The sequence below is a fragment of the Pagrus major genome, chromosome 3 (assembly GCF_040436345.1).
Source record: "Pagrus major chromosome 3, Pma_NU_1.0".
Classification (NCBI taxonomy): Eukaryota; Metazoa; Chordata; class Actinopteri; order Spariformes; family Sparidae; genus Pagrus; species Pagrus major.
The window spans coordinates 9395605-9417781 of NC_133217.1; the positions used below are offsets into that span (position 1 = coordinate 9395605).

Sequence of the window (22177 nt, forward strand, 5' to 3'; positions counted from 1 at the left end):
CGGGCCTCCAAATTCCCCAGATCCCAATCTGATCGAGCATCTGTAAGGCGTGCTGGAGCAGGTCTGATTCATGGAGGCCCCAACCCCCAACATACAGGACCCAGAGGATCCACTATAAAACGCCCTGGTGCCGGACACCACAGGACACCCTCAGAGGTCTTAAGTCTGTGTCTTGACAGGTCAGAGCTGTTTTGGCTGCACAAGGGGAACCTTCACAATACTAGGCAGGTGGTCATAATGTTATGCCTGATCAGTGTATACATATATATTCTTTTACCTTCATAATTTTTTTTTAATCTTCATACCCACCCTATTTAAATTTTGTTTGTAATGTGTTTCATGATGACCCTGATAAAGGCCACAAGCTGAAATGCATTGGTCTAATAATAAAGTTCGGTAGTGCAGTTTTAAGCGCCTCAGTAGGCTCCAACCAAAAGAATTCTCATTGGCAGAGGAAAAAGAAAATTTGGTGAGTGTGTGAATGGTATAATTAAGTACAAATAAGTAAGACTGAAGTACAGTCAGATACATTGATCAATAATAGTTACTCCTTGATCTGATAGGCTACAGTTGTCAAGACAACATTGATACATGCTGGCATGGCACTGCTGATCCTGGATAAACATCGCAATAAATAAGAGGGAACGACCTTTTGTTTTTCCGTAATATGGAAATAAAAAAGCTTGTTTTCCTGAGATAATGCTACAAATGAAGATGTTATCACAAGAAAACAAGCTTCGTTATCTCAACATAATGAAATAATTAACTCATAATTTCAAGATGATGGCACGAAAAATACAGCTGCACTCAGGGCCGTTCTCTACTTCGTAGTTTTAGAATAGTTTTTTTGTTAATTTTTTTTTTAAGATCATTACCTGCACACAATAGGACCTTGTCAGTGGGAATACTGTTTTATATAATTTATGTAAAGGTAAAGTATGAGCCAGTGGTTTCTTTTTGCTAACACTTGTGCAAATAAATAAACCCAAATAATTAAAAGTGCCCAATAAATTAAAAATAATTGATTAGCACGGATATATTAATGAATGGCCAATAAACAATTATTATTATCATTATTTTTTTTTTCTGTATTTATTAATTTAATTATTTTTCAACTGTTTTCAACCCATTAATAAGGGGTCCAAGCAGCAAAATGACTGCATCCCTAGTAGGCCTGCACGATATGAGGAAAATCTGCGATGTGCGATAACACTGTTCAATATTGCGATGACGATATAACTTGCGATAAATAAACAAATATTGAAGTTTGCATATTATTAACTATACAGTTAACAATAGTGTTTCCGCATTAATAGGTACACTGCTAACATAGACCCGAAACATTGAATAGCCAATGCCCACTGAATAAAGAATGAAATAAATTATTTCGAACATGCTTTTATTGAACAAACTGCACATGAATACCCAACCAATTAAGCAGAACATTAATTTAAATAAGACATTATAACTATATGAAATAAAAGTTTAATTTCCCCTGCTCCCTTTAAACTATTTTCTTGTAAACTCAACCAAAACATCTCTTACCATGCAGAGTTGAAATGAATAAAAAATCCAGGGGGAAACAACTTAAATAATTAAATAAATATAAATTAAACATGGCACTTTAAATTAACTGTAATGTCTCTCATCACAATCATCAAGGCCCTAGACTCTGCCTAACAAGGTGCAGAGATCTGTAGTATGAGGGACAAAACTGAAATAGAGTAGGGCCAGCCCACTAAATCAAGAAAAAATAAAATCAGGAAAAAATATCTACCCGTTAGGGCAAGTTACAACCTTAGTTATTCCCTTAACACAAGTTCTTGGCCAAGAAAACCAGCGTGTTAACTTTATTAGGTTTCAGATGTGTACGGTGACATGTTACCACATTCCCAGATGTGCTGATGTGCTCACACAGTACCTGTCATTGTAACACGTTGTAACAGTCAGTTATTTAATGTAGCGGCACTAGGTGGCGCCTCCTTTTGTTTAGTGGGTAATGTAACCTGTACGATGAAGAAGAGCAGGTGTACTTCCGCTCCTCATGAGAAAGGATACCGCTAACAGAGCAAAGACTTCCCTTTTTATTTTGTGAAGTGTTGGTAGAAGAACCTCGACCTGTGTTCATTTGCATGTATGCCTGTAACATTAGTGCCGTAGAGACCTGGCATGGTATGGTCAGTGTTATGAATAAAAGTGCCGTGCGGAAACCCCCACGTTGCCTGCCGTCTCTTGAGTAACCAGAGCAACCAGCCCGCGTTACAACGTCGTCTCTCCTGAATCCAAAATAAGTTCATATAGCAGAAGTGCTGTTTCTTTTCACCACAAGGCCTTCGTAGACCATTTTCATCGCTTTTTTCTCCTCCCTCAGCCATCATAACCTGGCAATCACCACCAAACTGATGCCGATTAATTTTGTCAGGGTAGCTAACAGCTAGCTGGGGCTTCATCTGATTGGCCCTTGTATCCAGGGCTCTGTCTGATAGGCTAAATGTTGGCATGCTCACGGTGCATGCATGGCGCATGTAAACAAAATGATTTTTCTTATTCATCGCGTGTCAGGCAGTCTTTTGCGATGTGTTTATCGCACATGTTCATATCGCGATGACGATGAAAATTCGATTTATCGGGCAGCCCTAATCCCTAGTATATCTGTTATCTTGCCCACACGCGAACAGGTATTCCTTAAAATGAAGCTTTTTCTATGCATTTGTCTTGATGCAGTCCCAAAACTTTACAGGTGTATAGTTGAGCTCAAAATGGGGGCCACGTTAAAAGACGAGTGACGTCCGACCCATGAGTACTAAGTCAGAGAATCATCGCATTGACAGCGTTGTGGCTGGTTGGATCCCATCACAAGATGGGTGAAATACATGAGATACTGGCTGTTTTCGACAGTAAACATGGAGTTAGTTTCTGTGGTGACATGGCAGCACACATACCGTCTATGTTCATCTGCATCATGACTACTGGTTCCATGGTCTGGTGGGTGATTCGGATCACTCGGGGTCCTCCCTGTCCTTGTTGATGAGTGGCCCCATTTGACTGAAGAGGTGGAGTCTGGCCTGTAGCCTGCTGATCTGATTGGCCAGCACCCTGAGAGGACTGATGCTGTCCTTCAGTCTGTCTCCCATTAGATGTCATGGTCACTGTTGTCCCCAAGTTTATCTGCAAGAAAGAGAGATATTTACATCAAGGTTGAGTATGAACTAATGTAAACAACATCATCATAATGTTAAGTTTGAACATATATCTGTCAATGATGTATAAAGTTGTCTAAAGGCTTACAATAAATTCTCTCTGGTTGTCTCTTGAGTGTTGACATTGCGGGTATCAATGCTTGCGCAGTTTAACCAAGTTGCTCAATGCATGAGAGAAGCATATTGACAAATATACAAACACTGTTAGGAAAACCTTCAGCTATGTTAAATGCTACGCTTCGATTAATCTGACAGAATGTACATGAATAAAACTTCAAGTTTGTAAAGCTTTTGAATGTGAGGCACCCAGTTTGGGAGTTACTGGGCACTTACGCACTTACCTTGATTGTAGCGCTACCTACTGGTGGACGTGTCTTTTTTGGTGTCTGAGGTGTGTGCACGGTTCTACACCAGTCCTGAAAGTTTTGCTTACATAACTTTTACGGTTTAGGCTGCAGCACCAATTTTATAGACAGAAGAAAAAATTAAATAAAAATCTGTGTAGTTTCATTGAGGTCTCCCGCACCACTGGTGCTGGGAACCACATTGCTCCCAGTCCCCTCTGGCTTGGGCCCCTAATTAATTCTTCTTGACATTCATTACTGTTCATATTTTTTTCTAAAACAAGGTGGTCCACTGGAAGGGATGGCTTTGCCTCTGTATATGTGTGCCACAATTTTCTATAATTTTCGACAAAGAATCGGATATATGTAGTAAATATAGGAAAAATGTGTCTACAGGCAGCATAAAATTCAACATCTATGAAAAATAAAGTTTTCAATACGTCTCAGAGTATGTCTCAGAACTTTATAATCAATACCAAATTTTATAGGAAACTTTATAGGAAAGAAATTCAGAGAAATGTTGGGAAATTACAAATTCATAAAATAAAGCTTTAATATTCTAATAGATGTTTACAGTTAACATTTATTTACGTTTTCTCTTCCAAATTATTAAGTAGTTTAGAAAAGGTAATAAAGTGAACCATTAGTCAGTATGCACCATGAAGCCAAGAATTAATGGCTACCATACAGTAACACTAACAACAGTGCTTTGGCTGCTGCCTGGTTAAAAATTAGCATGGGTAAGAAAACAGACAGATGATTCTAAACATCCAGAAAAACCACCAAGAAACAAAAGACCTATTATATCAGATGAGCCTCAATAAATGTCAACTTGATACTCTCTGAACTTGTTGTTCATCACTCTTTCTACCTGAATTAAGGTTATTTTGTTATGACTGGATTCTTTTAACACAATGGTATTTTGTTTTCCACAGCTGATACAAATCATTAATTATTTCACATAAAAGATCAGTATGGTGTTAACCTACTGGAATGGGCATGTGTGGTAGACCAGCCTGGAGCAGGACTGGGTGGGTGTAGTGAGCCATGGGGCGAACCACATACAGGTGCCGTGGAGGAGAGGTTGCAAGGTTACAACGCAGGTCACTGAGGACAACTAAAGTGTTGCCAAGGAGACGCAGAGCATCTCCAACCAAGTTGAGAATGCGCTGGTCTTCCTCTCTTTCTTGGGTCTGTGAATAAAGACAGGCTCAGACAGTTTTAGATAATCATGACAGGAAGCTGGGTCGAAAAATGTAGTAAAAAAGTCTGTTCTGAGGGTGAAAATACTCAGGTCTTATTGATTAGCACTAATTGCAGTTCAGTATATAGTTAACAGTGATAAAGGCTTTACTGGAGAATTGTATGAATGTTTACCGACATGCGAATCAGTAAACAAGTTAAATTTCTGGATGTGCTCCTTCACATTCTTCTTAGAGGTCATATTGTGATGTGAATTGCTTATTGTTATTGTTGTTCTTTGCTTCAATAGCACTTCCTCCTTACATTATTGTTGTAGTCTGCCGAGGTGGCTGCTCCGAGAATTGAGTGGGTCCTCTCTATGAATGGACGTAACCTCTCCTCCACCCTTCTGACCTCAGAGAGAACCTCCACAAACTCTGCTGGACTCGGGTGACTGAGAACAAATGGGAGGACAGGAGAAGTCAGCATTGCAAAGGCCCTGCTGATGAACACATTGGTTATATCTACATATACAAAGATGATGTAATGATGTCTGGATTCACTGCAACATGACAGTCTAAATGGCATAAACAGATTTTGATGGAAAATTTAATTAAAGGCAAAAATAATGCATGCAACTTTTCTAACGCCATCTACATCTAGGATTGCTTCATCGGATTTGATCAAAACTCGGTTGATCAAAACTCGGTTAATGTTCAGGAGAACATATTTTAAAAAGAATACTAAATTGGTGAAATTCTGTCCACTGGGTTTTGATGTACACGTTTAAGGCATTTGTGGTTTGCAAGGCCTCCAAAGACACTGCAACTGCGGCAGCCAGGTGGTGTGTTTACTGGTGGGGAAACTACAGCTCACAATCTGCTGCATCAGCTCGGCCACTGGCTGTTTGTTAACAACCGCGAGAAAAATACAATGCCACCCCATTAAGACCAGACAACCACTGAACATACAGTTAGGAAATAATAACGTTTCAGTTTTGCCAACAGTGTGGCCCTGGTTGTCTCCTGGACAACAAGAGGGAGGAAAACTGCTGGGCCCCTGGCATAGCCCTGGGCGCCCTGGTAGTCCTGCTGTACAACCAGAGGAAGGACGGATTGCTACTGGCTGCAGTATTGTTCTGCAGTTGTACATAGTCCAATCATTCGTTACCAAAGACAATTCATGGCTACTATTTACACATGCGTAGGTCATGGCTGGCTATTTTTATTTTACTACAGAAGGAAAGCAGAAGGACCTCAGGTAAAAAGTAAACACAAATTGTGGATGAATTAACAAATGCCGTACACATCACATTTATTATTTAAGGACATTGATTAAGTCATCCTTTTCTTTTATTATCGTGATAAATATTGTACTGTGAGTTTTTGGTGTCGTTACATCCCTATTAATGAGTTATAACCATTTTCCTGCTAAGCCATGCCCTGGTTGATGGCGGCTATGTTTTTCGAGCAATCTTTCTCGTACTAGAGATTTAGATCTCAGTCCTGCAAAGTTGCATTCCCATTGTCCTGTTGATAAAGTCAAAATCCAAAAAGTTCTGATCATATTACTATTTAAAAAAATAATTAAAATCTATTTTACCAGACTTTCATGGTCCAAGAGGCTTTTTGTAAAGCACATTGAGCTAGATTTGTGTCTCCCTCACACCATAAGTCAATCAGACTTCCGGTATGAGAGTCATGGTATTTCCAAAATGGAATATCCACTCAACCTGTCCAGATACAGATGACATGGTCAAATCAGGTGTAATCGGACCATTTAATCCACATCTCTGACTTACTTGGGTCCGGTGTTGACTGGTCCCTCAGTCTGGGTGGAGGTGGAGGATGATGGAGCAGAAAGAGAGCTGGTGTCCATGGGTTGTAATGCCTCTCCTCGAGTAGAGGAGGAAGAGGGCAGCGCCGATGAAGAGGACTGAGGTACCTCTGGCTGTGAATCGGAGTTACTGTCACTGGACACCCCCTACAACACATGAACACATTATAGTGCATACTAACACAGATGTACAATCAGTACTGTGGCTGTACGAGGGATGCAGCAATACTGATATCACTAATAACTATGGTCAGATTTTCATAGCTGTTAAGGCTCAGCTACACCGATTGTTTCTGTTCTCACTCTCAGAAAAGAAAGAAAATATAACGGTACATTGCTGTGTAACCAGCTGACTGCCACATCCTGTCACGTAATCCCCTCAAAGGCATAACACATGAGATGTTTCAATCTCTTTCATCTTAAAACTGCACTTTTTTGTTTATTATTTTTTATATTAGTTTATTATTTTTATTATTTTATTTTGTTATTATATTATTTTGAAATGTATCATTACAAAAGCCAACAAAGAAATGTTGTTGGGTCAAAATACAACAAAACCTCTAATTCAGGTCCAGTTACTACTTTTTTAGAAGGGCCAGATTTGAAAAAAAGTGATGGGCCGGACTTTTACATTGCATATGTCTGATCTGCAATGCTTGTAACTTAATGCGTTAGAATAATGCACTTTTTGTTTGTCTTTGTTTATTAGTTTTCACAATTGAAAAAGAAACATAACTGTACAAAAGTACAGGATAAAAAAAAACAAAGCACCTTTTTAATCTTAGAAGTTGGTTGTCAGTTTGATTCTCATAAATTCTCCCTGTTTAAACAAACTGGCTTAAAGGTTTTTAAAGAAATAAAATAATACATTTTTGTGCTAGCTAAGCAACAGATATGGGCTAATTAACCTAATAACAGGGCCAGAATGAGGTTCTTTAAGGGCCACAATCTGTCCACGGGCTGATTTTTTTACATCTGTAGTGCTAAACTAATTAATGCATTATAAATGTGAAACCTGGAATTTTTCCTCAGACTATAGTTGTACCATCAAAATGTATAATCGTTGTATCTCTAGTCTGTCGTATTGATTTCTCATAAGTGATGTAGAATAGACACTAAAAACATCCTTGAGCCAATAAGCTCCTAGGAAAACATGCACAGCTGTGAATTTTGTATTAAAGCTGGGGTTGGTAAGTCTGTTCAGAAGCATTTTTTATTATATTTGTATAAAATCTCTTAACATCCAGACAGAAATCAAAATATAAAATGCTTTGGGGAAAAAAAAGGAAAAAAATCCATGGTCTCTGGCAGTGACAGGGGTTTTATTAACTTCATCTAATCAATTTCAGCGGCATGACGATATTGTATGGACAGCCTACCTGTCCATCAATCTGTCCTTACCTGCCCACCAGAGATGTTCACAAGTCACTTTTTGGAAGTCCAAGTCCAAGTCGACTCTCAAGTCTTTTGTCACAAGTCCAAGTCAAGTCTCTGGCCATCTGATCTGTCCCTAACACTGTATTGTTAAATCTTATGAATTCAAAGCATGTCCTGTAGCTACCATCCATACAGTAGAGCAGGGTTCCCCAATTAGTTTTCCCCAAGGGCCAAAGTATGTGAAATATTCCAAGCCAAGGGCCAGGTCCGGGTTTTTTTTTCCCAGTGCGCCAATAAAAGTTGACTTATATACAGATAATGTTGTTGTTGCTGCTGCTGCTATCATTTTTTAAATTACTATTATTAGTAGTGCATTGCAGAGGTAATAATTTAGATCTGGGATTCTCACACAAGTTCACACAAAAATCTACTCCTGAAAAATAATTAGTCCAAAGCCATTGTTACCATGTTCTTACATTGACACAACCACCAACAATAGAGGCCTAACATAAAGGAAGACAATGAGAGGTGAGTAGGATGGCCCAGGTGTGTGGAATTTATTTTGATATTGAAAATATTCAAAAATATTCAAAGCAATTATTGTTGTGGCACACAACAGGAAAGGAGCATAACAGTGTTAACTAAGATGTCCAGTGAAACATTTCTGCATATCATCAACATTAGTGCAGAGTCAAGTATGAACTCATCTGTAAAATATCCAAACAGCTCACAAACACAAAAACACACATTTCAAACCTGTGTTCCTAGTCTTATTAGTAAAGAGCTCTGAGGAACCATATCCAGTCCTGCAACTCACCAGCTCCCTGTCAGAGAATGAACACACAGACACACACACACAGAGAGAGAGAGAGTCTGTCAGATTGTGTCTTTTAAAATATGTCACATGTCATAAAAACACATCAATCTATGAACAGTATTTTGAAATGAATAAATAAGAATAATAATAAAAATAGATATTCCATACCATTCAGTGAGAGAAGTGAGAGCGACGGGAGGCAGCAATCCGTCGGATGTCGGGCCTGTATTCTGTTGTAGCAATCCTGAGGCACTCTCCAAGATGTGTGTTGGATAGTCTGTTTCTGTCCTGGGTCTTTAGGGAGTTCATTGACGAAAATGATGACTCGCATATGTATGTGGAGGGGAACATCGTGAGTAGGAGCATTGCAATAGCTCGCGTGTTTTTAAATCGAGCCTGGGGAACCACATTGAGCCAAAAGTCACTCACTGCAACGTCTTGGTGTTGCGCTTTGAGCAAATCAGACGCTCCCATCTCCAAGACCTCCATCTGAAGGGATGCCTCATCTATGGAAGGCAGCAGCCTTTTGGCTTCTGTAGTCCACTGGCCGTCGGCGGACACGGAGAATGGCTGTCTCAGGAAGAGAAGGATGTCACCTGAGAGTTTAGGGGAGCTTTCAAATCTTTCTTTGAAGTTTTCTGCCAGCCTGGTCACGAAATCCTTCATTGCAGCATCCTCTCTCTTTTTTGTCTTCTCGCAATGCTCCCGCAGCCGCGGAAAGTGTAGTTTTCTCCCTTTAATGTCCCTCTCCAAAAGTGTCAGCTTTGACTGGAAAGCATCAACCGCCTCGTACACGTCTGCGACAGTGTGATTTCTGCCTTGTAACTGCAGATTAAGCTGATTCAGATGAGACATAATGTCGCACAAAAAAAACACACGTGCCATCACCTTGTCGTCACTTAAAAACAGCTGGAATTCCTGCGCTTTTTGGCTCTGCAAGCTGGATAGAAATGACGCGAGCTCATCGCGCAGGTCACACACTCTTTCCAACACGCGGCCTTTACTCAGCCAGCGCACATCGTTATGCAGCAAGAGATCATGATGTTCCGCTGACATTTCCTCCAGGAATGTTCTGAGAAGGCGATGTTGCAGACTAGAACTCTCCCGAACAAAATTAACCAGTCTGGTCACCGTATCCATCGCCGTCTTCATTTCCCCACACAGTTTAGCGCACAGCACAGATTTATGGATTATGCAATGAAATGTCAGGAGCGCTGGGTTAACAGTGGCAAGTCTGCTTACCAAGCCCTTGTGTGGTCCAACCATAGACGGAGCCCCATCGGTGACCACGGACACGATTTTACGCACATCCAACCCGTTCTTCTCGAGGAACTGCATCAGCTCATTAAAGACGATTTCCCCAGTTGTGCGCCCAGGTAGAGGGAGTAAACAAAGGAGCTCTTCCCGGAAAGTTTTCCCATCACAGAACCTCACAAACACAGCTAATTGTTCCATATCGGTCCGGTCACAGGACGAATCTATTGCGAGTGACATGGCTTCTGCTGTCTTTAAATCAGTGAGTAGACTGGAAAAACACTCCTCCGCTAAAACTTCCACTCTTCTTGTTGCCGTATTAGCCGACAATGGCACCTGCTTTAATAGCTCCACAACAGTCTTCTTGTTTTTCTCATCGTGACTTAAAACCTCTCCAGCCATGTCTATTGCACACTTTTTAATCAAGTCAGCATCAGCAAAGGGCTTTTTAGCTTTAGCCAAGTTCCATGTAACTTGCAGGGATGCAGCTGTGGCGCTCTCCTGTGCAGATGTTGATTTGCTCATAGTTGACACAGAGTGCTTGTATGATGTTATCATGTTCGCAATTTTTTGCTTGCGTTGCTCTGACTTTGCAGGGTAGTTTGCAGTGAAACTTGCTGAATGCATTGTGTTGAAATGCCGTTTCAGATTTTCTGCTTTGCAGACAGCTACAGTCTGCATGCATATGAGGCATGTTGGCTTAGAATTGGCGTGGTCAGGCAAAATGAAACAAAAATTATCAGTCCAGTCAGTTTTAAACTGTCTGTTTTCTTGGTCAACTTTCCGCTTTTTACAGGCCATGTTGTTCTTTCATAGTCTGACTTACTTTGATATGCCCGGGGATGGCAGGCTGGCGCTGCTTAATCATTGTGCATGTGCAGTTTGTCATTGTTGTTTTCGCGCGCTCTAACTGTATCAAATGTACGGTGTGGCGTGAGGTAAAAATAACAGCGCGACAGGCGCTTTATGTGCGTGTGTGTATGTGCGCCAGCACCTCGCCGAAAGATGAGTTTGCATTTCTGAATATTACTGCATTCGGTGCGGGCCAGATGTTTAGCTCTCGCGGGCCGGATGTGGCCCGCGGGCCGCCTATTGGGGATCCCTGCAGTAGAGTATCAAAATCAGTTGTAGGATAACTTTATGGGGTCTACTGCAATGCAATCTGGAGAAACACAAATTAAGAACTCTTTCAATTTCATAACCGTATTTTTCAACATTTTGGTATCTGCACCAAAGGATACATGATGTTTGTCTGTGTTACTAACTGGCTGTACAGCCCAACCTCATCATGTATTACATTTTTAGTGTTCAAAGTTTGAGGAAACCATCTGTATTGAAAGTTAATAGACCAACCAATAAGAAGACCATTTGATCTTCTAAATTAGCGATCTAAAAACCCTGGATATGGGCCACATGACTTTTCTGGCAACAAACTTAAGTGCCCTTTAGTGGCTTAAGTCCTGGAAAGACTCTAAACAACAGAATGGTTACATTTCAAAAAGACCAAGTATGACAGTGTCTTTGCCGAAAGCCTGGCCCGGTGAGGACGCATGATAAGCCCTCCATGGCTGAACACCCTCTCCACTGGTGCACTGGTAGCCGGGACAGCAAGCACTCTCATAGGCACAAGATAGAGCCGCGGGAATGCCTTGGACTGTCTTTTCCAGAACTCAAGACAGTCCACTTCATCTTCATCAGATGCTACCTGGACATAGCGGACCACACTTTTCTTGGTGCTTTTCTTCCGGTAGCCAGAGAAAATATGTGGAGTTTTAGCCGGTGGTGACTCCTCCTGATCATCGTCTCCAGTACTGCTGTCAGGTACAGTCACTTTCCAAGCCTCAGCCAAGACCAGGTCTGTAAGTTTATCAAAAATCATGTTTAGTTAAAGCATCATGGTACTGATATACAGTGTCAATGTTGTGAATCAATCTAGGAAGACAACATACAATATATTTGGCATTTTTAATATGCATAATGTGATGTGTGTTATAGTATGTAACAGTTTGTGTTTGGAAATGGTGGGTACACCTACCTATTATCATCTCCTTGACTTCACTCTTCACACTTCATCTGGTGCTTGGACATCTTGCTCTAGCCTAGGGTTTCTCAACGGGGGCGGTACCACCCCCCAGGGGGCGTTCTAAACATTGTGGGGGGCGCTGGGAGCGTGAGGGCTGAGGGGGGGCGCTCAAGCATGAATGGGGGGCGCCACAACTTGGCTTGTACAAAGTTCATTTGAACTCTGAATTTTAAACTTTCATGGTTTCCCAACTTTTTTAGTGCAAATAACCGACCTAAATAGTCTACTTTATGGGTGTTTCAATAAATTCTACTGAGCTACATGTTATGAGATCGTTGTGTGTCCTTTTAAGAGCGAGAGCGGTGTGTGTGTGTGTGTGTGTGTGTGTGTGTGTGTGTGTGTGGTCGAGAGAGGTGAGCGAGCGAGAGTAGAAGCGGTCGAGAGGAAAAAGTGTATCTTAACGTTTATATATAGTTTCATAAAAATAAAGCTGCTGTCTGAGACCAAGAACCCAAGTCTGCTGCTTCCACTGCTGGGTAAAAGGGAAGAGATATCCTCTCTGCTCCCTGACCACAATCGGACGAGCCGAGCAGGAACGGTCTCCATAGTAACGCCCGTAAACAAACCACAGCAGCAGGGATACCCCGGGAAACCTCTTGGAGACCCCTTTCCGACACTTGGCTACTTTTGACAGCTGTCACCTCGAGCCCATCTAATGGTTCGCGGGCTAACACTTAAATAACCAATGAAAACGTACACAAGCACGATTAGGCCTACGTAATCACATTTAATCACAATCCATTTACATTACAATCAAACATGGCGGAAAATAAGAAGAAGTGATGGATTTATTCCATCACCGACAAATGTACATCTGCCGATGTGCCTGCTATGTGAGCAGGTTTTCTCGAATGAGGCAATGAAGCCGTCGCGATTACAGGAGCATCTGTCAAAAAAACATCCTGACAAGGCATCAAAAGACTCGGCCTACTTCCAGTCACTGAGGGATCAGCATTCAAGGCGCCCTACGATCAACACCATGTTTGCTCGGAGCGTCAACCAAACAGAGAGCGGGTTGGTGGCATCTTATAATATAGCTCTACTAATTGCAAAGGCCGGCTTACCGTTCGCTGTAGGGGAGTCTCTAGTTGTTCCCGCAATAAAGGAGGCTATCTCCACCGTCATGCAGCGCGACCCTGCGCCAGTCACCAAGGCCATCCCGCTCAGCAACGACAGTGTGGCCCAGCGCATACGGGAGATGTCCATGGACACTGAGCAACAACTGTGTGCTACGTTGCGCGGCTGTCGCTTTAGTGTCCAGCTGGATGAGACCACCACGGCCGACAACAACGTTCTCCTGATGGGCTATGTCCGTTATGTGTCCGGGAGGGATCTGCTTGAAGATTTCCTGTTCAGGGAATACCTGGCCACAGACACACGAGGGGAAACCATCTTCGCCGCCCTGACGGAGTTCCTGCGGGAGAGGGACATCCCGGTGACGAACATCATCGCCTGCACCACGGATGGAGCGCCGGCTATGGTCGGCAGATACCGGGGATTCACCACCCTCCTCAAGCAGCAAGTCCCCCAGGTGTTGACAGTGCACTGCGTACTGCACCGTCACAACTTGGTGGCCAAAAAAATGTCCCCATCACTCCATCAGTCCCCGGATGTCGCGGTCAAGGCGATCAACAAAATAAAAGCCCATGCGCTTAATGATCGGCTCTTCAGACAGCTGTGTGGGGAAAATGATGAGGCCTTTAAGCGCCTGCTGCTCCACACAGAGGTGCGCTGGCTGTCAAAGGACAACTGCTTGGCCAGGCTATGCGAGCTTTTCCCTTCAGTTATTGAATTTCTCGACCAGGCAGACGCAACCTTGAAGGCCAAGCTGTGGTCCTGTCGTCATGACATTTTTTACCTCTCCGACTTTTTTTTTTTTTTTTTTTTAAACTTTATTTTTTCACGTTTTTTTGCACAAAACATAGGTAGCATCAGTATAATAGACAAAAATAGGTATGGCTACAATATGATGTGGCTAAATAGTACAAATGCTTGCCAAGTTGTGCCCTTATAAATACAAAAGAAACATCAAAAAGAAAAAGAAAAAACAAAGCATATGCACATATACTGTACGTCTAAACACATGTTATCTCGAGTACACATGTTCGCTTACACCCATATGACTAAATAATCATCTACATATTCATATACAGATGCACACATACATATGAACACTCGTGAATACAACATGGGGGAACCGTGGGTTGCGAGTAGGTCATATGTCACATACATTACAGCAATATGGTCATAGTCGTTCTTAAAACCAGGATATACATAGCATTAAGGTTGATTATCACCTCTTCTTGTAATATAAGTGCTCCATTTTTCCCAGAGGGCATCACCTTTGTCCCTTTGTAATCTGAGACTAAACGTCAGTAGTTCCATTGTTTGGATGTCTTTAATTATGGCTTCCCACTGATTAACTGTGGGAGGTTCTGTATTGAGCCATCTTCTTGTTATGGCTTTTTTGCTGGCAGCCATGAAGATTTTTAGGAGGTATCTGTCTTTTTTTGGTAATTCTGTGTCCATATTACCCAGGTAGAATGATAAAAAAGTGAAATTAAAATTATACTGCAAGACCTCACTGATAGTACTTTGAACTCCTTGCCAGAAGGATTTAAGCATGGTACAACTCCAGAATATATGTGTATGATCTGCCATACTGTGTCCACATCCTCTCCAGCAAGTAGGTTGTTGTCCTGTCTGTTTAGACTTTTGCTTTGGTGTTATGAAGAATCGGATGCAGTTTTTCCAGGAAAAATCCCTCCATAGTTGTGAGGCTGTAGTAGTAATTTGTGTGTTAATTACATTTGTCCAGTCTTCAGAAGTAATTACGATTCCCGACTCATTTTCCCATTTCGCCTTAATATAATTTGTTGAGTGACCTCTTAATTCAGCTATATGTCTATATAGTTCGCCAATTATCTTTCTGGACAGTTTTGTGTTATAGGCTTTGATAAACATTTTGGTAATACCTGATATATTTTCCTGTATTAGTCCTTTAATGTTCGTGTCAAAGTAGTGCCGGAGTTGAAGGTACCTATAAAAATCCTGCCGAGCTAGGCCGAATTTATCTGATATGGACTTGAAGTCTATGAATTCCTGGTTTTCAACTAATTGGCATAATGTGGAAAGTCCTTTTCTCGCCCATTGAGTAAAGCCTCCATCATTCATACCTGGTTTGAAATCTGGGTCATGGGTTGGCCACATTAAAATTCGAATTTCTTTCTGGATATTAAGTTGTTTCACCAAGCCAAACCAGATTTCTATAGAGAATCTAACCCACTGGCTCTGGATATCATGTTTTTTAGCCTCTATTGGGCTTCCTAGTAAACTCTGTATAGGCCTGTCTGACAGTGATAGCTCTACATCTTTCCATTTTGCGAAGTAGTCTTTATTGCACCAGAGCAGCAGTGGTCTTATTTGTGCTGCTAAATAGTAATCTTTGAGCCTCGGTAAGCCCATCCCCCCACTATACTTTGGCAGCTGTAAAGTTTTGTATCTCACCCTGGGACCTTTTCCATTCCAGATGAAACGGGATATCATCTTATCCCACTCTCTAAATTGACTATCAGGGATACGAACAGGTAAGGATTGAAACAGATAGAGTAATCTGGGTAAAATATTTGCTTTTATTGTCATAATTCTGTTACCAAGATCTAGGGGCAGAGAGGCCCATCTGTCTAGATCTTCCTTTAAATGTGAATTTATTCTTACATAATTTTCATAGAACAACTGTGATATATCCTTAGTCAATTTAATGCCTAAATATTTAATAGAGGTTGAGTCCCAGTTAAAACTGTACTTATTTTTTAGTTCTATTGATGGGACGAAATTGAACGTCAGGGCTTGTGTTTTATCAACATTAAGGGAGTAGCCTGACAAGCGTCCATATGCCTGCAGGAAATCCATTAATCTTGGAATTCCTGACTCTGGGTTCTTTAGGCTGACCAACACGTCATCCGCATAAAGACATATTTTGTATTCTATACCTTTTATTGTGATGCCCTCTAGGTCAGGATTCTGTCTTACGGCTTGTGCAAGAGGTTCAATGAAGAGGTTAAAGAGCACTGGGCTGGCTGGGCAGCCCTGGCGACAACCGCGTTGCAGGTGGATAGTTTCTGACAGGCCTCCATTTACTTTGATTCTGGCTACAGGGGATGTATATAGTGTTTTGATGCCTTTAATGAACTTCTCATGGAAGCCTAATTTTGCCATGACTGCATAAAGAAATTCCCATCCCACGGAATCAAATGCCTTTTCCGCATCCATACTAAGTAGAATAGCTCCAATTTTTTCCCTTTCTATGTGTTCAATGGTGTGGAGGGTTCTCCTTATGTTGTCCTGTGTTTGTCTACATTTAATAAATCCAGTTTGATCTTCGTCTATCAAAAAAGGGATCACTTCCTCCAATCTTTTAGTTAAAATAGTTGCATATAATTTATAATCTTGATTTAAAACACTGATAGGTCTGTAAGAGCCACATTCTTTCGGGTCCTTGCCCTCTTTTGGAATCACAGAGATGGTAGCTTCCCTCCAGGATGGGGGGATGACTCCCTCCCTCAGGGTGTAATTGAAGCTTTTATGTAGTATTGGTATTAATTGTTCCCTCAGTGATTTATACCATTCTCCTGGAAATCCGTCAGTCCCTGGAGACTTAGAAGACTTCAGGGAGGAGATCGCCTTGTCAATTTCTTCGGGTGATATTTCTTTTGTTAATTTTTCATTTTGCAATTTCCCCAAGGAGGGCAGATCCAGTTGGCTCAGAAACTCTTCTACTTTAGCAGGTTCGAATGGTGTGGGTTGAGTATACAGGTTCTGGTAAAAATTTTCAAATGCTTTCTGTATTTCCTCTAGTTTGTATATAACTTTTTTAGTGGCAGGATCCCTAATCTTATAGACTGTATTTTCTGATTGCTGTTTTCGCAGCCTCCATGCTAACAGCTTGGATGCTTTCGAGCCTGCCTCGTAGTATCTCTGTTTTGTAAACCTGAGATTTTTCTCTATTTCATCACAGTAAATCTTGTCTATTTCTTGTTTGAGTGGTCTCATCTGTAGAAGTAATTGTGGATCTTTATTTTTACTGTGTTTCTGTTCCAGTTCTGTTAGTTGATTCTGCAGGTTTAACAGTTTTTGAGTTTTCATTTTTTTTATGAATGCAGATTCTGATATAATTTTCCCCCGCAGGACTGCTTTGGCAGCATCCCACAACATCACTGGGTTCACATTGCCATCGTCATTGTCTTCCAAATATGTTTTTAATTCTTTCTTTATTTTCTTTTTAAACTCAGGGTTGTTTAACATGCTTACATTTAATCTCCATGTTGTCACTTTGGGTCTAGTATCTAGATGTAATTTCAGGTGGACACTAGAGTGATCTGATATATCTCTCTGATTTATCTCACATTCCTTTAACCTGTGCCTCTCTGAATTATGGACAAGTAGGTAGTCAATTCTTGAATATGCATTGTGACGATTTGAATAGAAAGTATACTGCCTATCTCGATGGTGGAAATCCCTCCAAACGTCTATCAAGCCCAGGTCTTGAATTCTCCTTTTAATCCATCTCTCAGTAGGAGTGATTTTCCTTTTTTGATTAGTTGTGTCCAACTTTGGGTTCAAAATTACATTAAGGTCTCCTGCACAAATCAAGACTCCAGCAGATTGGAACGCTATTAAATCAAATATTGTCTTATAAAATGTTTTGTTGCTGCCTGGGGGCGCATATACATTCAACAGGGTCATGTCCTTATCATCTAATTTGCCCTTTACCATTATGAACCTACCCTCCTTTTCTTTAGACTCTGACTGGAATTCAAAATGAACCTTGTTTGGTATCAAAATAGCCACGCCCCTCTTGCGTCCTGCTTTAAAAGATGAATAGTAAGTATGTTTAAAACCCATATTCTTTATCTTTTCATGCTCCTGGTCTGTTAGATGGGTTTCTTGCCAAAATATAATGTGTGCCTTTTCCCTTTTTATTTTGGATATTGCTTTACTTCTCTTGACAGGAGTCGACAAACCATTGACATTTAGGGTGATAACCTTAAATTCTTTGTTACTCAGCTATAGACCAGTATTCTCCTGGCCACTCACTCGCTTCCCCTGAAAACAAAAAATAAGAACCATGAACAGTCATGACAGAACAGTCAAGACCGTAAAACGTTACGGTGAACAAAAAGGGGTCTTCCATAGAAGAGGTCATCCCTGGACCTCTTGTGTAGGGGGGTGTTGCAGCCGCTGAGTTGCGGGGCCCCCTCGGGTTGTTTGAGTGGGTGGCTGTCATTCAAACACTACAGACCGACTGCCCTATTCTGAAACTAAAGTGATACAGAAGTCTTGGCCCATAAACATCAAAAAAAGTATTCTGTATTATGTAAAGGCGCACTGCATGTAAAATAAACACTAATTTGGTGTTATAGGTTCATAATAACAACATAATTACTGGCATAATAATAATAATAAGAGTGGCATTCAATGAAAAATCTACACACATTGAGAAAAAAAAATATGCCCAATAGTGTACTTAACTTAGGTTACTTTGCCCTTAATTATGACTTAAAATATTGCATACGTGCGCTTTAATTGTTGAACACTCAATTGTGACTCACCATTAGGAAGAGGTAACGCTATTCAGAATGGCTGAGGAATATAGCCTACCGTCTCTGTCCAACAATAAGTAATAAAGATGAAAACATCACGGTGTACAGGAAAGCTGGTGTTATGATGGGGTAATGTGGGTCAACTAGTCCTCAGCTTCTGTGTCAGTCCCCCGATGAAACTCGCGGAGCTTGTCCCGGATCCTCTGCTGATATTCCCTGCCGTCTCTGTGTCTTTTCACCTGTTGCCAGCTGAAGTGGGGTCGTGGCATTTCCCTCGTTCTGCCCTCGGGTCTCGGAGGAATCGGGAATCCCTTTGCTCGTAGATCGTCCCCGGCTTGATCCGCGTTATCATACGTTACTGTCCCAGAGTCCAGAAAGACACGCATTTTTGCCATCGGTGTACGGAACTTGATCCCCTTCTCTTTCAATACTTTCTTAATCGGCAGATATTCCCTCCTTTTCTCCATTACAGCTGTTGCGTAGTCATGGTCGAAAAAAACCCTGTTGCCATCAACCATGATGGTTTTTTTCCACGCCGCGCTGATGATCCGCTCTTTGGTTGAATATTTCAGGAATTTAACGATCGTTGATCTCGGGGGGGCATTGTCGGCTGGTTTGGGGCCGAGAGCTCTGTGTGCACGTTCAATACCGAGTTCGTTTGGGCCGGTGCCCTCGTCCAGTTCAGTTTGAATGAGGTTCTCCACGAAGCGGATCATTGAGGTGCCCTCGGCTCCTTCTTTTATGCCGTAGATCCTTATGTTGTTGCGGCGGGAATGGCCTTCGAGTTCGGTTAGTTTTGATTTCAGTTCGAGTTGCGTCCTCTGCATCTGGTTTAAAGTTTCATTCACTTCAATACTGAACGTCTCCACCTCTCCTACCCGTTGCTCTGCTTCCCCCAGTCTCTGTGACACCACTTCAATTTTCTTCACGGTCTCCTCCATCTTCAGATTAATATCCGATCTCATTTCACCAAGTTGTTTTTTAATATCCTCTTGAATGTTGCTCTGGAAGCCTGTGAACTGTTTTGAGATGTTGTTTTCCAGTTCAGACGTCGCATTAGCCATGGCTTCACTTATGGCGTTACGGATGGAGGCTAACGAGACCGCACCTAGCATAGCCTCCTCGTCGCTACAGTCTGCATATTCCGCCTCAGTTTCCTTTTTTTGGCTTCTCGTCGACCTGCTGGGGCCACGTTCATCTCCCCCCGACATTTGTTTATATTCCTGAGCTCCTGTAAAGTAAATCTCCTGTATTAATTGGGGGTTTGCGGCAGTGCGGTCGGGAGCAATGTTCTCACGCAGCCATTTCCACCCTCGTGCGACCGGAAGTCACCTCTCCGACTTCTTCGGGAAGATGAATGAGGTCACATTGAAGCTCCAGGGGGATGGGATGACGCTGGTCCACTCCAAGGCCACCATCTGCAGCTTCCTTGCAAAACTGGAGCTCTACCAACAGAACCTGGGGAGGCGACAATTAATTCACTTTCCGCAGTTAGCCAAGGTAGGTTTTTGAATTAAGGCCTGTTCATACTATGCAAGAAGAAAGAAATGTGTGATTGGTCAGAATGTGGAAATATTAGGCATTTCATATTTCATACTAGAGGTCGGACATGCCACCTCTGTTGCCTCTTTCTTTCCATCTCCTCCGCAATCGCGCATAATAAGCTATCAGTAAATCCTCCTCCTCCGCCGCTTCAAATGTGTTCTCCTCCTCCTCAATCAACGCAAAACTTGCCATCTCCACTAAGGGGATTCCCTTAGCACGCGTTACGTGTACTGCAGTGGGCGGGGCGTATGAGGGACTCCCAGGAGTAAAAAAAAAAAAAAAGAAACTCCCAGGAGTTTCTCCTGAAGTAGCCTATGAAATGCCCTGACCATGAGTATGAACAGGCCTTTAGACTACGTTTTATCTCTGCTCTCATGATAAAATGAAATAATAGTTTTACTGTGCCTGTTCAGGTGCTGGATGAGCTGACAGATAGTCACCTGCTGCTCTACACCAACCACTTGAAGGCAGTCAAGGCCGACATGGCGATTCGGTTCAGGGACCTCGAGCAGCTGTGAGCCCGAAATCCAGGAGAGCCTCATTGATCTCCAGAACGACGAAGAGGCAAAAGCAACGTTCCGGACCTCTGGTTGGCGTGCGATGTGGGTAACGCAAGGTCAGCGTTTCCCCCCGTTGTTGGAGAGGGTCCATCTCCTGCTCCTCGCTTTCCCCACATCGTATCTCGTCGAACAGGGATTCAGCCAAGCTCTCCACATGCAGACGAAATACCGCAACCGTCTGAACCTGGTTAGCTCTGGTGCTGTCAGACTGAAACTAACATCCAAGTGTCCAGACGTGAAAAAGCTGGCAGTGGCCCACCAAGCACAGGGTTCTCACTAGGTTGCTTTCAATAAATAAAGCGCGTACAGTCCTATATGGTTCCCTTCTTTAAAATAGGCTTTTTTTAAATTCTTTTTTTCCTTGGTTCATGTCAGCGTCTCAGTCCTCAGGCAATGACCGTTGCTTTTCAAATGTTTAATAAGCCTCGAGCGCATTAATTAACGCACAAGCTATTTCTGTTTTTTTATTGGTTCATTCACTGTTGTTCACATGAAGTGTGCGTGTTGTTGGCATCTCTGACTACATTAGCCCACTAAAACTCATTTTCAACAAATTCTGCTGTGGTGGTATTTTTCTTCCCAAGTTCCACGTTGCTTAATACACCTGGGGTTATTTTCAAATGTTGTGATATTGTGAAGTGATATAAACGTTAATCACTTCTATTCAGACTTAATATGCAATTAATTCATCATCCTCAAAGGCTGTGTGGCCTTTCTCTCAGTAGAAACACCAGTTTGACTTAAATTCTATCTCACAGCTCTTTGCAAAAGGATCCTAGCAACTCAAGAGCTCAGGGTCCCATTACAACTAAAATAACATTTCCATGTTGTTTACCAGTTTCTCTAGGCATAGTGTTGAGTTATATACAAACATGACCTACTATATGTGTCAAAAACATACATTTTGGAGGCAATATTCAAATAAAAATCCATGCTTTCATTTCCTATAAAATGGTCAGATTTGCTCAGCAGCACATCATGTTGTTGGAATGGCTTCTCTCATCATACAAAACCTGATGTCAATTGAAGTCCTCCAGTCTTAACACACTGTTTACTACAAGAACACGTCAAACACCAGAACATATAGTAGATTCCCCGCCCCCCCCTTTTTTTTTGGGGGGGGGGGGGGGGGGGGGGGGGGTAAGATGATCATGGTATGGTCAGGGGGGTGTTTGTTCAAAAAAGGTTGAGAACCACTGCTCTAGCCAAAAGAGGCAGAATGATGGATCTAGTAATGCAGACATCATGTAGACATGATGTCCCCAAATGGAAGATCTAAAGCCGATTCACTGGAGTAAGCCAATTTTCACATTTACAAATATCCCCTTACAGCGGCGTTGAAGGGACTTCTGCAGCGCTTTCACTAAACCAACCAGG

At 41.9% G+C, this 22177-nt stretch overlaps 1 protein-coding gene across 2 annotated transcripts in view; it reads right to left on the reverse strand.

Moving 5' to 3' along the window:
• bag6l (BCL2 associated athanogene 6, like) overlaps positions 1-22177 on the reverse strand; it is a 79554-nt gene that overhangs the window by 43568 nt on the left and 13809 nt on the right. The window contains exons 1-5 of one of the 2 annotated variants that reach the window (XM_073463600.1): positions 8696-8777; positions 6528-6709; positions 5051-5180; positions 4534-4737; positions 2943-3168 (exon numbers count right to left, since the gene is read on the reverse strand). In XM_073463600.1, coding sequence (XP_073319701.1) covers positions 2943-3168; positions 4534-4737; positions 5051-5180; positions 6528-6709; positions 8696-8737 — 784 coding nt within the window. In that variant the 5' untranslated portion in view covers positions 8738-8777. Of the gene's footprint in view, positions 1-2942; positions 3169-4533; positions 4738-5050; positions 5181-6527; positions 6710-8695; positions 8778-22177 lie in introns of those variants that run through there. The other variant, XM_073463599.1, reaches the window with a different exon arrangement.